Source organism: Anser anser (assembly GCF_964211835.1).
Source record: "Anser anser genome assembly, chromosome: 35".
Classification (NCBI taxonomy): domain Eukaryota; kingdom Metazoa; phylum Chordata; class Aves; order Anseriformes; family Anatidae; genus Anser; species Anser anser.
The window spans coordinates 532,553-555,694 of NC_139756.1; the positions used below are offsets into that span (position 1 = coordinate 532,553).

The window sequence follows — 23,142 nt, forward strand, 5'->3', positions numbered from 1 at the left end:
CCCTCTTTTTCCCCAAAAAATGCCCTCTTTCTCCCCCAAAATGCCCTCTTTTTTTCCCAAAATGCCCTCTTTTTTTCCCAAAATGCCCTCTTTCTCCGCCAAAATGCCCTCTTTCTCCGCCAAAATGCCGTCTTTTTCTCCCCAAACCCCCTCTTTCTCCCCCCAGCCCCCTCTTTTTCCCCAAAAATGACCTCTTCTTCCCCCAAAACGCCCTCTTTCGCCCCCCAAGCCCCCTCTTTCTCCCCCAAACCCCCTTCTTCTCCCCCAACCCCCCCCATCCAGCCCTAACCTCCTCTCTCCCCCCGCAGGATCGCTCCGGCAGCGGCACCGAAGACGACTGAACCCCCCTCCCACGGCCCCGTCCCCCCTTAGCTCTAACGGGTAGCAACGCCGTAGTCCCAGCCTCGAGTAACCTGTCCGAAAAATCCCATATTTATACCGCCGAGAGATGTAGGACCGTCCGCGTCCCGCCGCGCCCCGGCCTCGGTAGCCTTCGTAACAGCATTAACTGTTCACAGGGAGCGCTCGCTCCCCGGTTTTTCCTCTTTTCCGCCCCATTTTCAGCAGCGGTACTGTTTTCGGTGGCTCGCTGGAGGTCGCGGCTCGTGGCCGCCCGCCGCCGGCCGCGCGTGTCGATGTCACTGGATTTCAAGCAGTAATAAATTAAACGAGACGGAACCGCTGCGCGCCTCCGCTGCGTCCTGCCGCGGGTGGGGAGCTGGGGGGGGGATGGAGGGTGGTGCTTGGGGGGGGATTTACCCCTATTTGGGGGGGATTTACCCCCATCTGGGGGGGATTTTCCCCCTTTGGGGGGGATTTTCCCTCTTTAGAGAGATATTTACCCCCCTTTAGGGGAAGGAATTGACACCTTCAGGGGCATTTACCCCCTTTGGGGGGGCATTCCCCCACTTCAGGGGGATATTTACCCCCTTTGGGGAAAGGAATTTACCCCCTTCAGGTGGATTTACACCTTCAGGAGCATTTACCCCCTTTGGAGGAGGATTTACCCTCTTGGGGGGCGGGTTACACTCTTTTGGGGGAGGATTTACCCTTTTTAGGGGTACTTGCACCCCCTTTGGGGGAGGACTTACTACTTCGGGGGAGGGATTTACCCCCCTTTGGGGGAGAATTTACCCTCTTTAGGGGGATTTAGCGCCTTTGGGAAAGGATTTACCCCCCTCTGGGGGAAGACTTACCCCCCTTTGGGGAGGGATTTGCCCTCTTTAGGGGGATTTACCCCCCCCTTTAGGGGGAGGATTTCTCCTCCTTTAGGGGAGACTTACCCCCTTCCGGGGAGGACTTTGCCCCTTTAAGGGGTTTTACCCCCTTTGGGGGGAGGATTTACCCCACCTGGGGGGATTTACTCCCTTTGTGGGGCTCCTGCTGGGTGTGGGGCTGGCTTCCAGCATAGCTTTATCTCAAGGGGGGGGGTGCAAAGCACCCCAAAAGGGGACGGAAACATCCCAAAAAGGGACAAAACCACCCCATAAAGGGATGAAAACTTCCTAAAAGGAGATGAAAACACACCAAAAGGGAACGAAAACACCACAAAAGGGAAGTAAACACCCCAAAAAGAGATAAAAACACCTCAAAAGTGGCCAAAACCACCCCAAAATCGTGTGCTGCGGGCGGTGGCGGCGGTGGGCGGGCAGCGGTTCATTGAGCGGCGCCGGGGGGGGAATCCGGCCGCCGAGCGTGGAAAAGGGAAGGGGGCCGGGGGGGACCCCGGTGGGGGGACGGGGACAGGGCTCTGTCCGTGTCCGTCTGTCCGTATCCACCCGTGTCCGTCCGTATCCTTCCGCGTCCGTCTGTCCGTACCCGTGTCCGTCCGTCCGTCCGCGGAGGCCGGGCGGGGGAAGAGTTAAGGCGCCGATGTCACATCGTGCGGTCGGGCGCTCCTCCTCCTCGCATGATGTGGAGCAGTTTTGAAAATCACCCCATGCTCAAACCCCTCCCCTGCGCCGGGGCGAGAGCGAAGGGCGGCAGCGCACGGCCCCGGCCGGCATCGTCGGCGTCACCGTCGCCGCCGTCGTCGGTGTCGTTGTCGTCCGGGGGCTCCCGTCGTGCCCGGTGCCTCGCGGCGAGGCCGCAGCGTGGCGGGCGGCAGCATGGCATGCGCGTGGGCGCTGCTCGGTGGCGCGCTGCTGGTGATGCTCACAGGTAAGGGGCTTCGCCGGGCGGGGACCGAGGTGCCGGGGCGCGGTGGTGGCCGGTGCCGGGGTGTGGTGGTGGCCGGTGCCGGTGGTGCCCGGTGCCGGCGGTGCCAGGGCACGGTGGTAGCCGGTGCCCGTGGTGCCGGGACATGGTGGTGCCCGGTGGCGGTGGTGGTCCCGGGGCACGGTGGTGCTGGGGTGCGGTGGTAGCTGGTGCCGGGGCGCGGTGGTGGCCGGTGGTGGCGGTGGCCGGTGCCGGTGGTGCCAGGACATGGCGGTACCCGGTGCCGGTGGTGTCCGGTGCCATTGGTGCCCGGTGCTGGGGGACGATGGTGCCCGGTGGTGGTGGTGGTGCCGGGACGCGGTGGTGCCCGGTGCCGGGACGCGGTGGTGGGAGACGAGGGGAGGCTTTGGGGGGGGTTAAGGGGGGGCTTGGGTGAGGCTGGCGTGGGGCTGGGGGGGGTCCCCGGGGGACTTGGGAAGCGCTGAGGGGGTGCTGAGGGGCTCCCCGGGGCATTTAGGGGCTCCCCGGGGTGCTGGGGGGATCCTGGGGGTGCCGGTGGGGGTCCCGGGATGCTGTGGGAGGTCCCTGGGGGTGCTGGGGGGGGGGTCTCAAGGTGCTGGGGGGGTCCTGGGAGTGCTGGGGGGGGGGCCCGAGAGTCTGAGGGGGGGTCCCGGGGTGCTGGGGGGGGAACCTGGGGGTGCTTAGGAGGGTCCTGGGGTGCTGGGGGGGGGTCTCGGGGTTTTGGGGAGGGGTCCCCGGGGCACTGAGGGGCTCCCCGGGGGGCTCGGGGGGGGTCCCAGCCCCTCCCCCCCCCGCGTTCTCGGGGGGCTTTGGGCACCGGGGCCGGGGGGGGACAGCAGGGGGGGGGGGGGGGTCCCCACCACCGCCCTCATGGCCGCCGCCATGACTGAGGGCAGGGGGCGCGGTGGGCGTGGCGAGGGCGGCTCTGCCCCGCCCCTCTCCGCCCCGGCCCAATCCCCTTGCGTGGCACCGCCCCCCGAGGCGTGTCCCGCGCTTCCTATTGGCCCGGGGGCCAACTGGCCACCGCGGCGGCGGCCAATGGCAGCGCGGCGGGGCGAGGGCTGGGGGCGGCCGCGGGGACCCCGGGACCCCCGGAGGGGCTGAGGGGGGGCCCAAAGGGGCCGAAAGGGGCCTGAAAAGGGCCTAAAAAGGGCTCAGAGGGGGCTGAAAGGGTCCCAAGGGGCGGCCTCGTGCCCCAGCAGTCCCCAAGCAAAGTCCAAAGTCCCCCAAACCGTCTCCCAAGTCTCGCTTGTGTCTCAAATCGTGGGGTTTAGCCCCAAAATGGGCCCGGGGATCCCAAAATGGGGCTGGGGGGGGCCCAAAGTGGAACTGGGGAGGTCTCAAGATGGGGCTGGGAGTCTCAAAATGGGGCTGGGAGTCTCAAAATGGGGCTGGAAGTCTCAAAACGGGTCCGGGGGGTCTCAAAATGGGTCTGGGGGGTCCCAAAATGGGACTGGGGGGACCCAAAATGGGACTGGGGGGACCCAAAATGGGACTGAGGGTTCCAAGATGGGGCTAGGGGGGGCCCAGAATGGGGCTGGGGGTCCCAGAATGGCGCTGGGGGGTCCCAAAATGGAGCTGGGGGTCTCAAAATGGGGCTGGGGGCCCCAAAATGGATCTGGGAGGGGTCCCAAAATGGAGCTGGGGGTCTCAAAATGGGGCTGGGGGCCCCAAAATGGGTCTGGGGGCTGGTGCCGGTGCCGCCGCTCAGCGCCCGGTGCCGCAGGGGCCGAGCCGTGCGGCCACGGCCAGTTCCGGTGCGGGGACGGCGCCTGCATCTCCGCCAAGTGGGTGTGCGACGGCAGCGCCGAGTGCCGGGACGGCTCCGACGAGACGCCCGCGACCTGCCGTGAGTGCCGCGACCGCCGCGTGCCGCGCGGGGCCGTGCCGTGCAGCAGCGCTGTGCCATGCACCGTACGGTGCTGCTGTGCCGCGCGGTGCTGTGCAGTTCCATGCCCTACGGTGCTGTGCCGTGCCATGCCAGACTCTGCCTTGCTGTGCCATACCACGCTGTGCCGTGCTGTGCTGTGCCATGTTGTGCCGTACCATGCCAGACTCTGCCATGCTGTGCCATAATGTGCTGTGCTGTGCCGTGCCGTGCCATACCATGTATACCTTGCCATGCCGTCTTCTCCTTCTCCTTCTCCTTCTCCTTCTCCTTCTCCTTCTCCTTCTCCTTCTCCTTCTCCTTCTCCTTCTCCTTCTCCTTCTCCTTCTCCTTCTCCTTCTCCTTCTCCACCTTCTTTCTTTTTTCCTCCTCTCCTCTCCTCTCCTCTCCTCTCCTCTCCTCTCCTCTCCTCTCCTCTCCTCTCCTCTCCTCTCCTCTCCTCTCCTCTCCTCTCCTCTCCTCTCCTCTCCTCTCCTCTCCTCTCCTCTCCTCTCCTCTCCTCTCCTCTCCTCTCCTCTCCTCTCCTCTCCTCTCCTCTTTCTTTCCAACTTTTATAGTTCTTTCTCCTCTTCATTCTCTTCTTTCTTTCTCTCATCCTCCTTCTTTCTTCTCTCTCCTTTCTTCTTCTCCTTTTCTCTTTTTTCATCTCTTCTCCCAATTCTCCTTCTGTTTCCTCTCTTTTTTTTCTTTTTCTCTTCTTCTCTCTCTCCTCCTTTCCTATTTTCCCTCTCTCTCTTCTCCCTCCTGCTTCTCTCCGCTAGCTTTTTCTCCTCTTTCTCCTCTTCCCCTTTCTCTCCTCCTCCTCCCCCCCACGCCGTGCAGCACCACGCTGCGTTGCGCCGTGCTGGGCCCCCCCTCAGCTCCCCTCTCCCTGCACCATCCCTCGCCGCCCGGTTCCCCCACGTCCCCACGCGGTGCCCCCCGCCCGGTGCCCCCCCTCCCGGTGCCAGCCCCCGTCTCCCCCAGGCTCCCTGCCCTGCGCCCCGTCCGAGTTCAGCTGCGGCGGCCGCCTGAGCCGCTGCGTCCCCGCGTCCTGGCGCTGCAACGGGCACGAGGACTGCGAGAACGGCTCCGACGAGCGGGACTGCCGTGAGTGCCGGGCTTGGGGGGGGGGGGGGGGGGGACTCGGGGACCCCTCGCACCCCCCCCCCCCGATGCCAACTCTGGGGTCCCCTCGGCAGCCCCCCGGTCCTGCGCCCCCGACCAGCTGCGCTGCGGCGACGGGGGCTGCGTGGCGCTCGCCTTCGCCTGCGACGGGGAGCGGGACTGCGAGGACGGGGCGGACGAGGCCGGGTGCCCCCCGGCCGCCACCTGCGACCCCCACGACTTCGCCTGCAACGACTCGAGCTGCGTGGCCGCCTTATGGCGCTGCGACGGCGACGCCGACTGCCCCGACGGCTCCGACGAGTGGCCCTCGGTCTGCGGCCCCCGGCCCCCCGCCGCCACCTGCCCCCCGCTGCAGGTGCCCTGCGGCAGCGGCGAGTGCATCCACCGGCGCTGGCGCTGCGACGGCAGCCCCGACTGCCGCGACGGCTCCGACGAGGACGGCTGCGGTAGGCTGCGCCCCACGGGGGGTCCCAGGATGGGTCTGGGGGGTGGGGGGGCTCAGCGAGCGCCCCTGACCCCCAATGCCCCCCCCCCACGCACACAGCCCCCGCTGCCACGTGCCGTCCCGACCAGTTCCAGTGCGGCGACGGGCGCTGCGTGCCGGGCACGCGGCAGTGCGACGGCGAGCACGACTGCGCCGACGGCTCCGACGAGGACGGCTGCCACAACGGTGCGTGGCGGCCACGGGGGGGTGGGGTGGGGGGGGGACACACGCGCACGTGGCGGGCGCTGACGGCCCCGTGTCCTCCCCCCGTCCCCCCCCCAGTGACCGCCTGCGATGGCCCCCACCAGTTCAAGTGCCGCTCGGGCGAGTGCATCCCCCTGCAGCGCGTCTGCGACCAGCTCCGCGACTGCCGGGACTGGTCGGATGAACCCATCAAGGAGTGCGGTGCGGACGGGAACCCCCCACCCCCCCCACCTCTCACCCCCACCGGGGTTGATTGATTGATCGATTGATTGATTTCCTCCATTTCCAGGCGTCAACGAGTGCCTGCTCGGCGGCGGGGGCTGCTCCCACGTCTGCAGGGACCTGCCGATGGGCTACGAGTGCCTCTGCCCCGACGGCTTCCGCCTGGGCCCCGACGGGAAGCGCTGCGAAGGTGGGCGCCCCCTGAGCCCCCCCGAGCCCCCCCGAGCCCAAAACCACCCCCCTGACCCCCCACCCCCCACCCCGGTCTCCCCGCAGACGTCGACGAGTGCCAGGACCCGCAGACGTGCGGGCAGCGCTGCCGCAACCTGCCGGGCAGCTACAAGTGCGAGTGCGAGCAGGGCTACCGCATGGAGCCCGCCGGGAACGCCTGCCGCGCCGTGGGTGGGTGCACGGCCCCCCCCCGATCTCCCCCTTTGCACCCCGCTTTCCCCCTCCCCCATTTCCCCCTGTTTATCCAGTTTCCCCCAATTTATCCCCCACATTTCCCTCAGCTTATCGCCATTTCCCCCCAGTTTATCCCCATTTCCCCCCAAATCCCCCCCTTTCCCCCAGTTTCCCCCATATCCCCCCATTTACCCCAAATCCCCCCTCATTTATCCCCATTTCCCCACATTTCCCTCCAAATCCTCCCCCATTCCCCCCAGTTATCCCCATTTCCCTAATTTATCCCCATTCCCTCCAGGTTTATCCCCATTTCCCCAATTTATCCCCCATTTCCCCCATTTCCCCAATTTTCCCCATATCCCCCAGTTTATCCCCATTTCCCCCAATCTATCCCCCCATTTACCCCCAAATCCCCCCCATTTATCCCCATTTACCTCCAAATCCCCCCATTCCCCAGTTATCCCCATTCCCCCCATTTCCCCTAATTTATCCCATATCCCCCCAGTTTATCCCCACTTCCCCCAATCTATCCCCCTATTTCCCTCCAAATCCCCCATTCTCCCCAGTTTATCCCCATTTCCCCCAATTTATCCACCCCATTTACCCCCAAATCCCCCCATTTACCCCAAATCTCCCCCATATCCCCCCAGTTTATCCCCATTTCCACCCATCTATCCCCATTTCCCCAAATCCCTCCATTTCCCCTAAATCCCCCTCCATTTCCCCCAATCCCCCCCCATTCCCCCAGTTTATCCCATTTCCCCTAATTTATCCCCATTTCCCCCAATTTATTCCCCATTTCCCCCAAATCCCCCCCATTTATCCCCATTTCCCCCCATTCCCTCCAAATCCCCTCCCATTCCACCCAATTTATCCCCCCATTTCCCCCCAATTTATCCCCATTCCCCCCGTATCCCCCCATTTCTCCCAGTTATCCCCATTTCTCCCAATTTATCCCCCCATTTCCCCCCCATTTCCCCCCAGTTTATCCCCACTTCCCCCGATCTATTCCCCCGTTTCCCTACAAATTCCCCTATCCCCAGTTTGTCCCCATTTCCCCCCATTTCTCCCAATTTATCCCCCCATTTCCCCCCAAATCCCCCCCATTTCCCCATTCCCCTCCATTTCCCCCCAAATCTCCCCCATAATCCCCCCAGTTTATCCCCATTTCCACCCAGTCTACCCCCATTTCCCCAAATCCCCCCCCATTTCCCCTAAATCCCCCCCATTCCCCCAGTTTATCCCTATTTCCCCTAATTTATCCCCATTTCCCCCAATTTATTCCCCCATTTCCCCCCAAACCCCCCATTACCCCCAAATCCCCCCCATTCCCCCAGTTTATCCCCATTCCCCTAATTTATCCCCATTTCCCCCAATTTATTCCCCTTTTCCCCCCAAATCCCCCCATTTCCTTCCAAATCCCCCCCATTTCCCCATTCCCCTCCATTTCCCCCCAAATCTCCCCCATATCCCCCCAGTTTATCCCCATTTCCACCCAGTCTATCCCCATTTCCCCCAAATCTCCCCCATTTCCCCCTAAATCCCCCCCATTACCCCCAAATCCCCCCCATTCCCCCAGTTTATCCCCATTTCCCTAATTTATCCCCATTTCCCCCAATTTATTCCCCCTTTTCCCCCCAAATCCCCCCCATTTCCTTCCAAATCCCCCCCATTTCCCCCATTCCCCTCCATTTCCCCCCAAATCTCCCCATATCCCCCCAGTTTATCCCCATTTCCACCCAGTCTATCCCCATTTCCCCCAAATCCCCCCATTCCCCCAGTTTATCCCCATTTCCCCTAATTTATCCCCATTTCCCCCAATTAATTCCCCCATTTCTCTCCAAATCCCCTCCCATTCCACCCAATTTATCCCCCCATTTCCCCCCAAATCCCCCCATTTCCCCCCAAATCCCCCCATTTCCCCCCAAATCCCCCCCATTTCCCCCCAAATCCCCCCCAAACCCCCCCATTCTCCCCCCCCCCCGGGACTCGTGCTGGGGTCCCCCCGCTGAGCCCCCGGTGCCCGCAGCCCCCGCAGGCCGCGCTGCTCTTCACCACGCGCCACGAGGTGCGGCGCCTGGCCCTGGACCGCAGCAACTACACGCGGCTGCTGGGGCGCCTCAAGCACGCCGTGGCGCTGGACGTGGACGTCGCCGCCGACACCATCTACTGGTCCGACCTCTCCCAGCGCAAGATCTACCGGTGAGGGGCACCCCGAAACCCCCCCGGGACCCCCAAAACCAGCCCCGGGGCCTCAAAAGCCCAGCTGCGACATGAAAACCCTGCTGGGACCCCAAAAACCCTGCTGGGACTCCAAAAGTACCCCCAGAGAACCCCGAAAACCTCACCGGGACCCCTAAAATCCCCACCAGGACCCCCAAAACCCCACCAAGACCTCCAAAGCCCCTCCAGGACCCCAAAAACCCCACCAGGGCCCCCAAAGCTCCCCAGGACACCCCCCCACCCAGACCCTAAAAGCCCCATTGGGGGCCATAGAAACCCCATGGGCCCCCAAAACCCTGCCAGGACCCCCCAAACCTCACTGGGACCCCAACCTCCCCCCCAGGACCCCAAAATCCTGCTGGGCCCCCAAAATCCTGCCAGGACCCCCCAAACCTCACTGGGACCCCAAAACCCTCCCTCCCAGGACCCCAAAAACCCCATGGGCCCCCAAAACCCTGCCAGGACCCCCCAAACCTCACTGGGACCCCAACCCCCCCCGCCAGGACCCCAAAACCCCATGGGTCCCCAAAACCCTGCCGGGACCCATACCTCCCTGGAGACCCCCCACCCCCTGGGGACCCCGAAACCCCTCAAACCACCCCCCCGCCCCCCCGAATCCATCCCGAACCCACCCCGTCCCGCAGGGCCCCGGCAGCCGGGCTGGCCGACGGCAGCGCCCCCGCCACCGTGATCGGGGCCGGGCTGCGGGCGCCCGACGGGCTGGCGCTGGACTGGGTGCACCGCAACCTCTACTGGACCGACTCGCAGCTGGGCGCCGTGGCCGTGGCCGACAGCAGCGGCGCGCGCCGCAGGACCCTGGTGCGGGAGCCGGGCGCCAAGCCCCGCGCCATCGCGGTCGACCCGCTGCACGGGTACGGGGACGGGGGTGTAGGGGTGTGGGGTGTGGGGATGGGGGATGTGGGGACGGGGGGACAAGGGGAGGGGGATTTGGGGACAGGGGGATTTGGGGACATGGGGACAGGGACAGGGGGATTTGGGGACATGGGGATGTGGGGACAGGGACATGGGGACAGGGGGATATGGGGACATGGGGGTATGGGGATGTGGGGATGTGGGGACATGGGGACAGGAGGACATGGGGATATGGGGACGGGGACGGGGATTTGGGGACAGGGATATGGGGATAGGGGGATGTGGGGACAAGGGGATATGGGGACATGGAGGTATGGGGATATGGGGGTTTGGGGACAAGGGGTTATGGGGACATGGGGATATGGGGACATGGGGGTATTGGGATGTGGGGACAGGGGGACATGGGGATATGGGGACATGGGGATATGGGGGTTTGGGGGGACAAGGGGATATGGGGTTATGGGGTCAGGGATATGGGACATGGGGAATATGGGGGTATGGGGACAGGGACAGGGGGACATGGGGTATGGGGATATGGGGACAGGGACAGGGACACATGGGGACAGGGGGACATGGGGACGGGGACAGGGGGATGTGGGGACAAGGGGATATGGGGACATGGGGGTATGGGGATGTGGGGACATGGGGACAGGAGGACATGGGGATATGGGGACGGGGACAGGGATATGGGGGCATGGGGATGTGGGGATAGGGGGATATGGGGATATGGGGGTGTGGGGACAGGGGGATATGGGGACATGAGGGTATGGGGATGTGGGGACATGGGGGTATGGGGATGTGGGGATATGGGGACAGGGACATGGGGATACGGGGACGTGGACGGGGATTTGGGGACAGGGATATAGGGACATGGGGATGTGGGGATAGGGTGATGTGGGGACAAGGGGATATGGGGGTATGGGGACAGGGGGATATGGGGACATGGGGTATGGGGATGTGGGGATATGGGGACAGGGATAGGGGGACATGGGGATATGGGGGTATGGGGACAGGGACAGGGACACATGGGGACAGGGGGATATGGGGACATGGGGGTATGGGGATGTGGGGATGTGGGGACATGGGGACAGGAGGACATGGGGATATGGGGACGGGGACAGGGATATGGGGACAAGGGGATGTGGGGATAGGGGGGATATGGGGACAAGGGGATATGGGGATATGGGGATATGGGGTTATGGGGGTTTGGGGACAAGGGGATATGGGGATATGGGGACAGGGGGATATGGGGACATGGGGGTATGGGGATGTGGGGACAGGGGGATATGGGGATGTGGGGGTATGGGGATGTGGGGATATGGGGACAGGGGGATATGGGGACAGGGACAGGGGGACATGGGGATATGGGGACGGGGACAGGGATATGGGGACATGGGGATGTGGGGATAGGGGGATGTGGGGACATGGGGATATGGGGGTTTGGGGACAAGGGGATATGGGGTTATGGGGTCAGGGATATGGGGACATGGGGATATGGGGGCGTGGGGACAGGACAGGGGGACGGGGGGACATGGGGATATGGGGACGGGGACAGGGATTTGGGGACAGGGATATGGGGACATGGGGATGTGGGGATATGGGGATATGGGGATATGGGGGTGTGGGGACAGGGGATATGGGGACATGAGGGTATGGGGATGTGGGACATGGGGGTATGGGGATGTGGGGATATGGGGACAGGGACATGGGAATACGGGGACGGGGACAGGGGGATTTGGGGACAGGGATATAGGGACATGGGGATGTGGGGATAGGGTGATGTGGGGACAAGGGGATATGGGGGTATGGGGACAGGGGGATATGGGGACATGGGGTATGGGGACAGGGATAGGGGGACATGGGGATATGGGGGTTTGTGGACAAGGGGATATGGGGTTATGGGGACAGGGTGATATGGGGACATGGGGGTATGGGGATGTGGGGACAGGGGGACAGGAGGACATGGGGATATGGGGACGGGGACAGGGATATGGGGACAAGGGGATGTGGGGATAGGGGGATGTGGGGACAAGGGGATATGGGGATATGGGGACATGGGGTTATGGGGGTTTGGGGACAAGGGGATATGGGGTTATGGGGTCAGGGATATGGGGACAAGGGGATATGGGGCTATGGGGACAGGGGGATATGGGGACATGAGGGTATGGGGATGTGGGGATATGGGGACAGGGATAGGGGGACATGGGACATGGGGACAGGGGGACATGGGGATATGGGGACGGGGACAGGGATATGGGGCATGGGGATGTGGGGATATGGGGACACAGGAATATGGGGACATGGGGATCTGGGGGGGACACGGGGACATTGGGGGATGTGGGGGGTCATGGAGGGACATTGGGACACAGATCACAGAATCATTTAGGTTGGAAGAGACCTCTGGGGACATGGGGGGCACCAGGGGATGCGGGGACGCGGGGATGCGGCTCTGCTGGCCCCCGTGGGGCAGGCAGTGACTGGGACTGGCTCCGTCCCCAGTTTCATGTACTGGACCGACTGGGGCAGCACGGCCAAGATCGCCAAGAGCGGCCTCAACGGCGCCGACCACTACGCGCTGGTGACGGAGGGCATCGAGTGGCCCAACGGGATCACGCTGGGTGAGCGGCGCTGCGCCCCCGGCCCCGGCCCTGTCCCCAGGCTCCATCCACGCCCCGCTCTCTGCCCTCTCCGTGTCCCATGCGGGTCCCTGTCCCCATCTCCGTCCCCATCTGGGTCCCGGTCCCTGTCCCCATCCATGTCCCCATCCATGTCCCCATCCGTGTCCCCATACGCGTCCTGGTCCCTACTGGTCCCAGTGCCAGTCCCAGTCCCTCGCCCATCCCCATTCTGGTCCCTGTCCCCACCCATCCCCATCCCCATGTGTCCCCATCCCCACGTTTCCCCGTCCCTGTCCCTATCCATCCCCATCCCTCCGTGTCCCCATCCCCATCCCCACGTGTCCCCGTCCCTGTCCCCACCCATCCCCGTCCCTGCGTGTCCCCGTCCCCGTCCCCACCCATCCCCGTCCCCACGTGTCCCCATCCCCGTCCCCACGTGTCCCCATCCCCACGTGTCCCCGTCCCTGCGTGTCCCCCCATCCCCGTCCCCACGTGTCCCCAACCCCGCGGGTCCCCTCCGCGGTGCCGCGGCTGACGCCGGCCGCAGACCTCCCCTCGCAGCGCCTCTACTGGGTGGACTCGCGGCTCCACGCGCTCTCCAGCGTCGACGTGGACGGGGGCCAGCGCCGCACGGTGCTGGTGGACCCCCAGGCGCTCGCCCACCCCTTCGCCGTCACCGTCTTCGAGGTGAGCCCGGCCCCGCGGCGGCCGCGTCCCCCCCCCCCCCCCTCCCCACACACCCCCTGCGCCCCCACCCCCCCCCCGGCGCATGCCAACGCCGTGCGCCCGCAGGACGCGGTGTTCTGGACCGACGTCCTCAACGAGGCCATCTTCAGCGCCAACCGCCTGACGGGCGCCGACGTGCGCCGCGTGGCCGAGGGGCTCTTCTCGCCCGAGGACCTGGTCCTGCAGCACGCCCTCAAGCAGCCCCCAGGTACCCGCGACCCCCCCCCCGTCCCCCCCCCGTCCTTCCGTCCCCCTGTCCGGGTGCCCTTGTCCCCTCCGTACCCCGTCCCTCCGTCCCTGTGTCCTTCCATCGCTCCGTCCCCGTGTCCCTCCTGTCCCTGTCCCTATCCCATCCTTGTCTCCATCCCATCCCGTCCCTGTCCCCTTCCCCTCCTGTCCCCGTCCCCATCCCATCCTTGTCCTTATCCCTGTCCCCGTCCCTGTCCCCGTCCCCTCCCATCTCACCTCTGCCCCCCAGGTGAGAACTGGTGCGCGCGGGACAACGGGGGCTGCGGGTACCTCTGCCTGCCCGCGCCCCACATCAGCCCCCACAGCCCCCGCTACACCTGCGCCTGCGCCGACGGCCAGAGCCTGGCGCCCGACGGCCGCAGCTGCCTGACAGGTACCCCGGGACCCCCCCGGGACCCCCCGGGACCCCCTTGGAACCCTCCCGGGACCCCCCTGGGACCCCCCAGAACCCTCCCGGGACCCCCCCGGGAACCCCCGGAACCCTCCCGGGACCCCCCTGGGACCCCGGTCCCGCTCACCCTCTTCTTCCCCCCGCCCCAGACCCTTCAGCCCCAACCCCGACGGCTGCAGCCCCCGGCCCCACCACGGCCTCGCCGCGGCCCCCGGTGCTCAGCGGGGCCCCCCCAGGCCCCAGCACCGCCGGGAACGGCACCGCCGGGAACGGCGCCACTGGGAACGGCACCACAGGTACCGGCCCCACATCCCTGCCCCACACATCCTGCCCCACACATCCCTGCCCCACACATCCCTGCCCCACACATCCCAGCCCCACACATCCCTGCCCCACACATCCCTGCCCCACACATCCCTGCCCCACACATCCCTGCCCCACACATCCCAGCCCCACACATCCCTGCCCCACACATCCCTGCCCCACACATCCCTGCCCCACACATCCCGGCCCCACACATCCCTGCCCCACACATCCCAGCCCCACATCCCTGCCCCACACATCCCTGCCCCACACATCCCAGCCCCACATCCCTGCCCCACACATCCCTGCCCCACACATCCCTGCCCCACACATCCCAGCCCCACATATCCCAGCCCCACACATCCCGGCCCCACATATCCCAGCCCCACACATCCCAGCCCCACACATCCCTGCCCCACACATCCCAGCCCCACACATCCCAGCCCCACATCCCAGCCCCACATCCCTGCCCCACACATCCCAGCCCCACATCCCAGCCCCACATCCCAGCCCCACATCCCTGCCCCACACATCCCAGCCCCACATCCCAGCCCCACACATCCCAGCCCCACATCCCAGCCCCACATCCCAGCCCCACATCCCTGCCCCACACATCCCAGCCCCACATCCCAGCCCCACATCCCAGCCCCACACATCCCTGCCCCACACATCCCAGCCCCACATCCCAGCCCCACATCCCAGCCCCACATCCCTGCCCCACACATCCCAGCCCCACATCCCAGCCCCACATCCCAGCCCCACACATCCCAGCCCCACACATCCCAGCCCCACACATCCCAGCCCCACACATCCCTGCCCCACACATCCCTGCCCCCCTGACGGCCGCCCCTCCCCTTTGCCAGCTCTCAGCGGTGACGCCGTGGGGAGCGTGGGGCCAAGGACGGGACCCACGGCGCTGGCGGTCGTCCTGCCCCTGGGTAGGTTTGGGGGGGGGACACAGCATGGGGGGGGGGGTCCTGGGATTGGGGGGGGTCCTGGGGTGTGGGGGTCTCAGCATGGGGGGGTCCCGGCATGGGGGGATTTGGGATGGGGGGGCCTTGCCCATCCCAAAATGGGCTGGGGGGCCCAGAACTGAGGTGGGGGGGGGGAAGGACTGGGGGGGGCCCAGCACTGGGGGGTCCCACAACTGGGTTGGGGGGGTCCCAGAACTGGGGGGGCCCAGCATTGGGGGGGGTCCCAGCATTGTCGGGGGGATCCCAACCGGGGGGTTCCTGGGATTGGGGCTTCTTTGCTGGGGGTCCTGGCGTTGCAGCGGGTTCCTGGGGGGGGGGGGGGGCCAGCCCTGATGCCCCCCCCCCCAACCCCCCCCAGTGCTCCTCATCCTCGCGGCCTTTGGCGCCCGCCTGCTGTGGAGGACGTGGCGGCTGCGCAGCACCAACAGCATCAACTTCGACAACCCCGTGTACCAGAAGACCACCGAGGACGAGGAGCCCCCCGGGCGCGGGCAGGGCGGCTACAGCTACCCCGCGGTGAGCCGGGGGGGCTGGGGCGGTTGGGGGGGGGGGCTGGGGTATGTAGGGGGGGGCTGGGGCATGGGGGGGGGGGGCTGGGGTATGGGGAGGGGGTCTCAGGGATGGGGAGAGGGGTCTGGGGCATGGGATTTGGGGCACGGGGAGGGGGGCTGGGGTATGGGGGGGTCTCGGGGATGGGGAGGGGGTATGGGGGCATGGGATTTTGGGGCATGGGGAGGGGGGCTGGGGTATGGGGGGGTCTCGGGGATGGGGAGGGGGTCTGGGGGCATGGGGAGGGGGTCTGGGGTATGGGGGGGGTCTGGGGGCACGGGGAGGGGGTCTGGGGGTATGGGGAGGGGGTCTGGGGTATGGGGAGGGGTCTGGGGGCACGGGGAGGGGGTCTGGGGGTATGGGGAGGGGGTCTGGGGTATGGGGGGGGTCTGGGGGCACGGGGAGGGGGTCTGGGGGTATGGGGAGGCGGTCTGGGGGCATGGGGAAGGGGTCTGGGGTATGGGGAGGCGGTCTGGGGGCATGGGGAGGGGGTCTGGGGTAGGGGAGGCGGTCTGGGGGCATGGGGAGGGGGTCTGGGGTATGGGGAGGGGTCTGGGGGCACGGGGAGGGGGTCTGGGGGTATGGGGAGGGGTCTGGGGGCATGGGGAGGGGGTCTGGGGTATGGGGAGGGGGTCTGGGGGTATGGGGAGGCGGTCTGGGGGCATGGGGAAGGGGTCTGGGGTATGGGGAGGCGGTCTGGGGGCATGGGGAGGGGGTCTGGGGGTATGGGGGGGGTCTGGGGGCACGGGGAGGGGGTCTGGGGGTATGGGGAGGCGGTCTGGGGGCATGGGGAGGGGGTCTGGGGTATGGGGAGGGGTCTGGGGGCACGGGGAGGGGGTCTTAGGGATGGGGAGGGGGTCTGGGGGCATGGGGAGGGGGTCTGGGGTCTGGGGGAGGGGTCTGGGGGCACGGGGAGGGGGTCTTAGGGATGGGGAGGGGGTCTGGGGGTATGGGAAGGGGGGGTCTGGGGCATGGAAGGGGGGGTTGGGGCATAGGGAGAGGGTCTCAGGGATGGGGGGGGTCTGGGGCATGGGGAGAGGGTCTGGGGGCACGGGGAGGGGGTCTTGGGGATGGGGAGGGGGCCTGGGGCAAGGGATTTGGGGCACAGGGAGGGGTTCTGGGGTACAGGGAGGGGGTCTCGGGCACGGGCCTTGCCCCCCCCCTCCCACCCCCCCCCCACTGACGCCCCCCGCAGCGCCAGGCCGTCAGCCTGGAGGACGACGCGGCCTGAGGGCGCCGGGGAGCGGCCGGATCCTGCCCACGGCGAGGTCGGCGGCGTGGGGAGGGGGCCCCGCGGCCCCCCCCAGCCCCCAGCACCCCCCGACACCGGGGTGGCGGCGAGCGGAGACCCAGCACGGCCCAGCACGGCCCAGTACGGCCCAGTACAGCCCAGTATGGCCCAGCGCGTCCCGGCACAGCCGCCTCGCTCGCGCGCCCCTGGGAACCGGAGCCCGGCGCCGGCGCCCCCCGCGCCCGCACTGGTTTTTGTGCCTAAACTGTGAGAAATCCACCCAAACGTGGCCTTCCTCCGCGGGGGGGGGCCCTGCCCCACGGGGACCCCCCCCAGCTGGGGGCCGGGACCCCCCCGGCCCCCCCCGGCGCCGTGTCTGGCACACGGCAATACACCCCCCTATTTATTTCTTACCTCGCCTCCCGCCTCGTCCTTCCCCCCCCCCAGACCCCCCCGGACCCTCCCCAAATTAAGGGGGGGGGGCAGCGCTGTTATGTGGGGGGGGCTTTATTGAGGGGGGGTGGGTGGGCGTGTGTGGGGGGGGTCCTGCGTGTCGAGCACACGTGTGCCGCAGGCGTGACACACGCGTGTGCACGGGATGTCGGACGTGTGTGTGTAGGGGGGGGGGTGTCCTGGGGGGGGGGGCCTCACCCGCGCTGGGGGGGCGCCGGGGGGGGCCCCTCCTCGGCCTCGTGGTACTCACTGTCGGGGCTCTCCCCGTCCGAGCTCGACGAGCTCCAGCCTGGCCTGGGGGTCGGGGGGTGGTGTCAGGTATGGGACCCCCCCCGAGACCCCCCCGCCATTGCCCCACATCCCCCCCATCACCCCATAGCCCCCCCCATTGCCCCATACCCCCCCCATATTACCCCCCCTATTGCCCCATACCCCCCCCCTCACCCCCCAAGCCGCCCCCAGCCCCACAACAGCCCCCATCACCCCCCCCCCAAAATCCCCCCCCAATTACCCCATAACCCCCCCCAGCCCCCCCCTACCTGCCGCCGCCCCCCCCGCGGGGCTCTCCGGAGCCTTCCTCCCCCTCCTCATCGCCCCCAGCCGCCGCCTCTGCAGTACAAAGGGGGGGGGGTGAGCGGTGCCAGGACCCCCCCCAGCGTCCCCGTGCCCCCCCCCACCGTGTCCCCTCACTCACCTGAGGCCGGGGGGGTCCCGGGGGGGTTCCGCTGGGCCAGGCGCCGCCGAGCCTCCTGCAGCTCGCCCAGCGCCCGCCGCAGTTGCCCCTCCAGCACCGCCACGCGCCCCGCCAGCCCCCCGGCCCCCCCGGGACCCCCGGCTCCGGCACCCCCACGGCCACGCTGCGGCGCCGCGGCCCCTCCGTGCCCACCCCCACCGAGCGCCGGCCGGGGCCGGGGGGGCCGGTGGGGCCAGGGCCCCTACTGGTACCGGGAGCGGGGGCTGCGCTGGAACTGGTGGGGCTGGGGCCCGTAGTGATGGCGAAACTGGTGGCGCTGGTGGTGAAACTGGTGGCGCTGGTGGTGAAACTGGTGGGGCTGGTGGTGAAACTGGTGATGCTGGTGGTGAAACTGGTGGCGCTGGTGGTGAAACTGGTGGCGCTGGTGCCCGTACTGGTGGCAGGACCGGTGCTCGTACCGAAACTGGTGGTGCTGGTGCTCAAACTGGTACCGGTACTGGTGCCCATATCGGTACCGGTAATTGTGCTGGAACTGGTGCTGCTGTGCCAATGCTGGTGCCCATCCCAGTACCGGTACCGGTGCCTGTGCGGGAACTGGTGATGCTGGTGCCCAAACTGGTGCTGCCGGGGCCCATAGCCATACTGGTATTGGTACTGGGGCCCATTCTGGTAGCGGTATCGGTGCCCACGCTGAAACTGGTGCTGCTGGTGCCCATACTGGTACCGGTACGGGTGCCCGTGCTGAAACTGGTGGTGATACCGGTGCCTATGCCGGAACTGGTGCTGCTGGTGCCCATACCAGTACCGGTACTGGTGCCTGGGCTGGAACTGGTGATGTCGGTGCCCAAACTGGTGCTTATGCCGGAACTGGTGCTGCCGGTGCCCATACCAGTACCGGTACTGGTGCCTGTGCTGAAACTGGTGGTGATACTGGTGCCTATGCCGGGACTGGTGCTGCTGGTGCCCGTACCGGTACCGGTACTGGTGCCTGTGCTGAAACTGGTGGTGATACCGGTGCCTATGCCGGGACTGGTGCTGCCGGTGCCCATACCAGGACCAGTACTGGTGCTTGTGCTGAAACTGGTGGTGATACCGGTGCTTATGCCGGAACTGGTGCTGCCGGTGCCCATACCGGTACCGGTACTGGTGCCTGTGCTGAAACTGGTGGTGATACCGGTGCCTATGCCGGGACTGGTGCTGCCGGTGCCCAAACCAGTACCGGTACTGGTGCCTGTGCTGAAACTGGTGGTGATACTGGTGCCTATGCCGGAACTGGTGCTGCCGGTGCCCGTACCGGTACCGGTACCGATGCCGGCGCTGGTGCTGCCGGTGCCCGTGCCGATGCCGATGCCGGTGCCCGTCCCGGTGCCAGCGCTGACCCCGTCCTCACCGGCGCCGTCCCCGCCGTCGCCCTGGGGGTCGCCCCCCGGCTCGGTGCCGCCGGCGGTGCCGCAGGAGCAGGGGCAGGCGCAGCCCCCGGGGCGCCGGAGCCGGGCCAGCAGCAGCCGTTTCTCGTCCTGCAGCCGCTCGAGGCGACGCCGCAGCTCCGGCAGCGCCCGCGCCTGCTCCTCCAGCTCCCGCAGCCGCCGCAGCGCCGCCGCCATCTGCTCCCGCACCAGCCGCAGCGGCGCGGCCCCCGGCGAGCCCCCCGCCCAGGGCACCGCCGCCGCCTTCCTCCCGGCCTCCTCCTCCTCCTCCTCCTCCTCGTCGGCCTCCAGGCGCCGCCGAGCCCCCCGCAGCGTCCGCTCCACGCGGGGGTCGCGGGCGCAGAGGGACTCGGCCGAGGCGGCCCAGGAGGCGCGGGAGGGCCGGCGCCCCCCCGGCACGCGGCGCAGCGTCAGCCCCTTCTCGATGGCCTCCACGTACTTGAGGAAGTCGAGGTCCAGGCGGTAGCCGTACGGCGTCTCCAGGGAGTACGGGGCCGAGCCGGGGGCGCCGGGGGACGGGGGCGCTTGGCCTGCGGGGCGGGAGGGGGCAAGGGGGTGGCGGCGGAGATGCTGGGCCCGGGGTGGGGTGGGGGGGGGCTCCAAAGGCATCGCTATGGGGGCCCCCATCCCCTTGGGGACCCCAAACGTACAATTACGGGACCCCATCCTCTGGGGGACCCCAAACCCACTGCTATGGGGGACCCCATCCCCTTGGGGACCCCAAACCCATCGCTACAGGACACCATCCTCTGGGGGACCCCATCCCCACCTCCCGGGGGACCCCAAAGCCATCGCTATGGGACAGCCCCATTCCCTACAGAGTGCCATGCCCTATGGGACCCCACCCCCTAAGGGACCCTACCCCTAAGGGACCCCACCCCCATCGCTGTGGGACACCCCAGTTCCCTATGGGACCACCACCCCCTACAGGACCCATTTCCTACCAGACCCAATCCTCTGTGGGACCCCCCCCCAGCCCCTATAGGACCCCCATCCCCATGGGACCCCCAGACCCCTCCCCATTCCCTACAGTGACCCAGGACCCCCTCCCCACCCCCTAAGGCACCCCAGGGACCCCCCCGACCCCCATCCCCTCCGGGGCCCAGGCACCTTGGACCCCAAAGACCCCCCCCCCATCCCCTCTGGGACCCCCTCCCCACCCCGAGCAGCACCCAGGACCCCCCCCCCCCGCCCAGAACCCCCCCCCCCAGCCCCTCTGGGACCCCAGCCCCCCCCCTCCAGCAGCCCCCAGGACTCTGCCCTGGCCCCCAGCCCCCCCAGAGACCCCTCCCGCCCCCCCGGGACCCCCAGAGACCCCCCCCCCACCCACCTGGGAAGGCCACGTCCACGCGCAGCACCTGGGCCATGGCGGCGCCGTCACCTGCGGACGGGGACGGGGTCGGGGACGTGTGGGGGGCACGGGGGGGGGGGGGCCCAGCCTCGCAGCCCCCCCCCCCCAGCAGCTCTGGGGGCTCAGAGGGGTCGTGGGCACCCCGCCGACCCCCCCCGACCCCCCCAGCCCACGCCCCCCAACCCCTGTCCGGCCCCGGGAAGTGTGTGTGGGGGGGGTCCCGGGGGGGCCGCTGGGCCGGGCGCCCGCCTTCCCCCTCCGGCGCCTCCTCGGCCGCACATGGAAGCAATTAGGGGCGCGGCGGCGCTCCGGATCCGGCGAGGCCCCACAGCGAGAGCGGGACGGGGCCCGCGCCCCATGGCTGCCCGTGGGACCTGGCACCCCATAGCGCCATCGCCCCATAGAGCCTCCGCCCCATAGAGCCACCGCCCCATAGAGCCACCGCCCTACAGCCTACAGCTTCATCACCCCACAGCCCTATAGCTCCGTCACCCCACAGCCCTATAGCTCTGCCACCCCATAGCCCTATAGCTCTGTCATCCCATAGCCCTATAGCTCTGTCACCCCGCAGCCCCCCAGCTCCCTTGCCCCACAGTTCGCTCGCCCCACAAGCCCTATGGCTCCACCGGCCCCCACAGCTCCATAGCGCCGCCGCCCCACAACTCCGCCACCCCATAGCTCCATCGCCCCATAGCGCCCTCGCCTCGCCCTATAGCTCCCTCGTGCCCCCCAACTCCCTCATCCCCCAGCCCCACCGCCCCATAGATCCATCGCCCCACAGCCCCACAGCCCCCAGCTCCACCACCCCACTGCCCCCCCATAGCTCCGTCACCCCACAGCCCCCCACCCCATAGCTCCATCACCCCCCAGCCTCACCGCCCCATAACTCCATTGCCGCACTGCTCTGTCGCCCCACATCGCCGCCCCACGGCCCCATCGCCCCATAACCCCACATTGCCACCCCATATCTCCATCACCCCATGGATCCCCTGCCCATAACGACACCGCCCCATAGCGCCATCACCCCATAGCCCCACCACCCCACAGCTACACCGCCCCATAGCGCCATCACCCCACATCGCTGCCCCATAGCTCCATCACCTTACAGATCCTGACCCATAACTCCATCGCCCCATAGACCCACCACCCCCTAGCCCCACATCACCGTCCCATGGCCCCATCACCCCATAGCTCCCCTGCCCCATAACCACATCACCCCATAGCCCCATCACCCCACACCGCCGCCCCATAGCCCCATCACCCCACAGCTCCACCGCCCCGCAGCTACATCGCCCCGTAGATCCACCGCCCCATAGCCCCACATCGCCGCGCCACAGCTCATTCACCCCATAGCCCCACTGCCCCATAACCGCATCCCGCCACAGCCCCGTCGCCCCACATCGCCGCCCCATAGCTCCATCACCCCATAGCCCCTTGCCCCATAGCTCCATCGCCCCACAGCTCCGTCACCCTATAGATCCCCCGCCCCATAACTCCATCGCCCCATAGAGCCCCCGCCCCATAACCCCCCCACCCCATAGCTCCATACCCCATAGCCCCCCGCCCCATAGCTCCACCGCCCCACAGCTCCATCGCCCCATAGAGCCCCCGCCCCATAACCCCCCGCCCCATAGAGCCCCCGCCCCATAACTCCATCGCCCCATAGATCCCCCGCCCCATAGCTCCACCGCCCCATAGCTCCACCGCCCCATAGAGCCCCCGCCCCATAACCCCCCCGCCCCATAGCTCCCCCGCCCCACAACCCCCCCCGCCCCCCAGCCCCCCCAGCCCATCGCCCCCCCCCCCCCCCCCCCGGTACTGACCCGCAGCCGCCGCCGCTCCGGAGCCTCCCGCGCCGCCGCCACCGCCCAGCGCCGGCCCCGCCCCTCCCCCTCTGACCACGCCCCCAGCCCCTCCCCCCACACTGACCCCGCCCCTCCCCTTGACCACGCCCCCTCCCGCCTTAGCCCCGCCCCCATCTCCCCCCCACCGCCCTGGCCGCGCGCCACCCGCCCCAGCTAAGCCCCGCCCCCTTCCGCCGTGGCCACGCCCCTTTTGGCGTTAGGCCCCGCCCCTCCGTTCTGGCCCCGCCCCCTTTTGGCGTTAGGCTCCGCCCCTCCGTTCTGGCCCCGCCCCCTCCGTTCTGGCCCCGCCCCCTTTTGGCGTTAGGCTCCGCCCCTCCGTTCTGGCCCCGCCCCCTTTTGGCGTTAGGCCCCGCCCCCTCCGTTCTGGCCCCGCCCCCTCGTTGCGGCCCCGCCCCCCCCGTGCCGGTGCCGTTGGAGCCCCCATGGGCGGGGGGCGGCCGCGCCGGAGCCCGCTGCAGCTCGGGCTGGGGGCCTGCTGCGTGCTGCTGGCCGTGAGCGGGGGGGGGCCGGGGGGGGCACCGGGGGCTGGGGGGGGCCGGGGGGGCACCGGGGGGCTGGGGGGGGCCGGGGGCTCCGAGGACCGGGGGGGCCCGGGGGGCTCCGGGGGTCCCCGTGGGGCTGGGGGGCTCCGGGGGGGACCCGTGGGGGGGGGTCCCAGGGGGCTGGGGGGGGGCGGGGGGGGGGCCGGGGGGGTCCCATAGGGCTGGGGGGGTCCCGGGGGGTGGGG

General features: G+C 68.0%; 4 protein-coding genes across 12 annotated transcripts in view; 3 read left to right on the forward strand and 1 right to left on the reverse strand.

The window, feature by feature from the left end:
• The window catches only part of SMARCA4 (SWI/SNF related BAF chromatin remodeling complex subunit ATPase 4), a 31,527-nt gene extending 30,849 nt beyond the window's left edge, over positions 1–678 (forward strand). For all 9 annotated transcript variants that reach the window (XM_083815049.1, XM_083815051.1, XM_083815053.1 and 6 more), the window contains one exon: positions 309–678. In XM_083815049.1, coding sequence (XP_083671175.1) covers positions 309–341 — 33 coding nt within the window. In that variant the 3' untranslated portion in view covers positions 342–678. The remainder of the gene's footprint in view (positions 1–308) is intronic.
• A 1,297-nt stretch (positions 679–1,975) lies between these two features.
• LOC310888425 (low-density lipoprotein receptor-like) lies at positions 1,976–16,764 on the forward strand. The gene is made up of 19 exons (XM_083815084.1): positions 1,976–2,160; positions 3,905–4,027; positions 5,033–5,155; positions 5,248–5,619; positions 5,718–5,843; positions 5,940–6,062; positions 6,151–6,273; positions 6,360–6,552; positions 7,473–7,530; positions 8,518–8,690; positions 9,356–9,583; positions 12,084–12,202; positions 12,750–12,889; positions 12,995–13,136; positions 13,407–13,550; positions 13,718–13,864; positions 14,735–14,809; positions 15,204–15,361; positions 16,590–16,764. Exons 1-19 carry the CDS (start codon positions 2,109–2,111, stop codon positions 16,623–16,625), a joined length of 2,655 nt encoding a protein of 884 aa, XP_083671210.1. The 5' UTR covers positions 1,976–2,108; the 3' UTR covers positions 16,626–16,764.
• A 350-nt stretch (positions 16,765–17,114) lies between these two features.
• Positions 17,115–22,464, reverse strand: LOC310888419 (uncharacterized protein). Its single transcript, XM_083815078.1, has 5 exons — positions 22,374–22,464; positions 20,530–20,580; positions 17,773–19,729; positions 17,618–17,687; positions 17,115–17,372 (listed from the first exon to the last, which is right to left on the reverse strand). The coding sequence occupies exons 2-3, from the start codon at positions 20,564–20,566 to the stop codon at positions 18,252–18,254; spliced, it is 1,515 nt and encodes a 504-aa protein (XP_083671204.1). The 5' UTR covers positions 20,567–20,580; positions 22,374–22,464; the 3' UTR covers positions 17,115–17,372; positions 17,618–17,687; positions 17,773–18,251.
• Positions 22,465–22,837: 373 nt separating this feature from the next.
• Positions 22,838–23,142, forward strand: part of LOC310888426 (dual specificity mitogen-activated protein kinase kinase 7-like) — a gene marked incomplete at its 5' end in the record, with an annotated part of 4,714 nt that continues 4,409 nt past the window's right edge. The window contains 1 exon segment of the mRNA XM_083815085.1: positions 22,838–22,906. Within this exon segment, the coding sequence (XP_083671211.1) occupies positions 22,838–22,906 (69 nt within the window).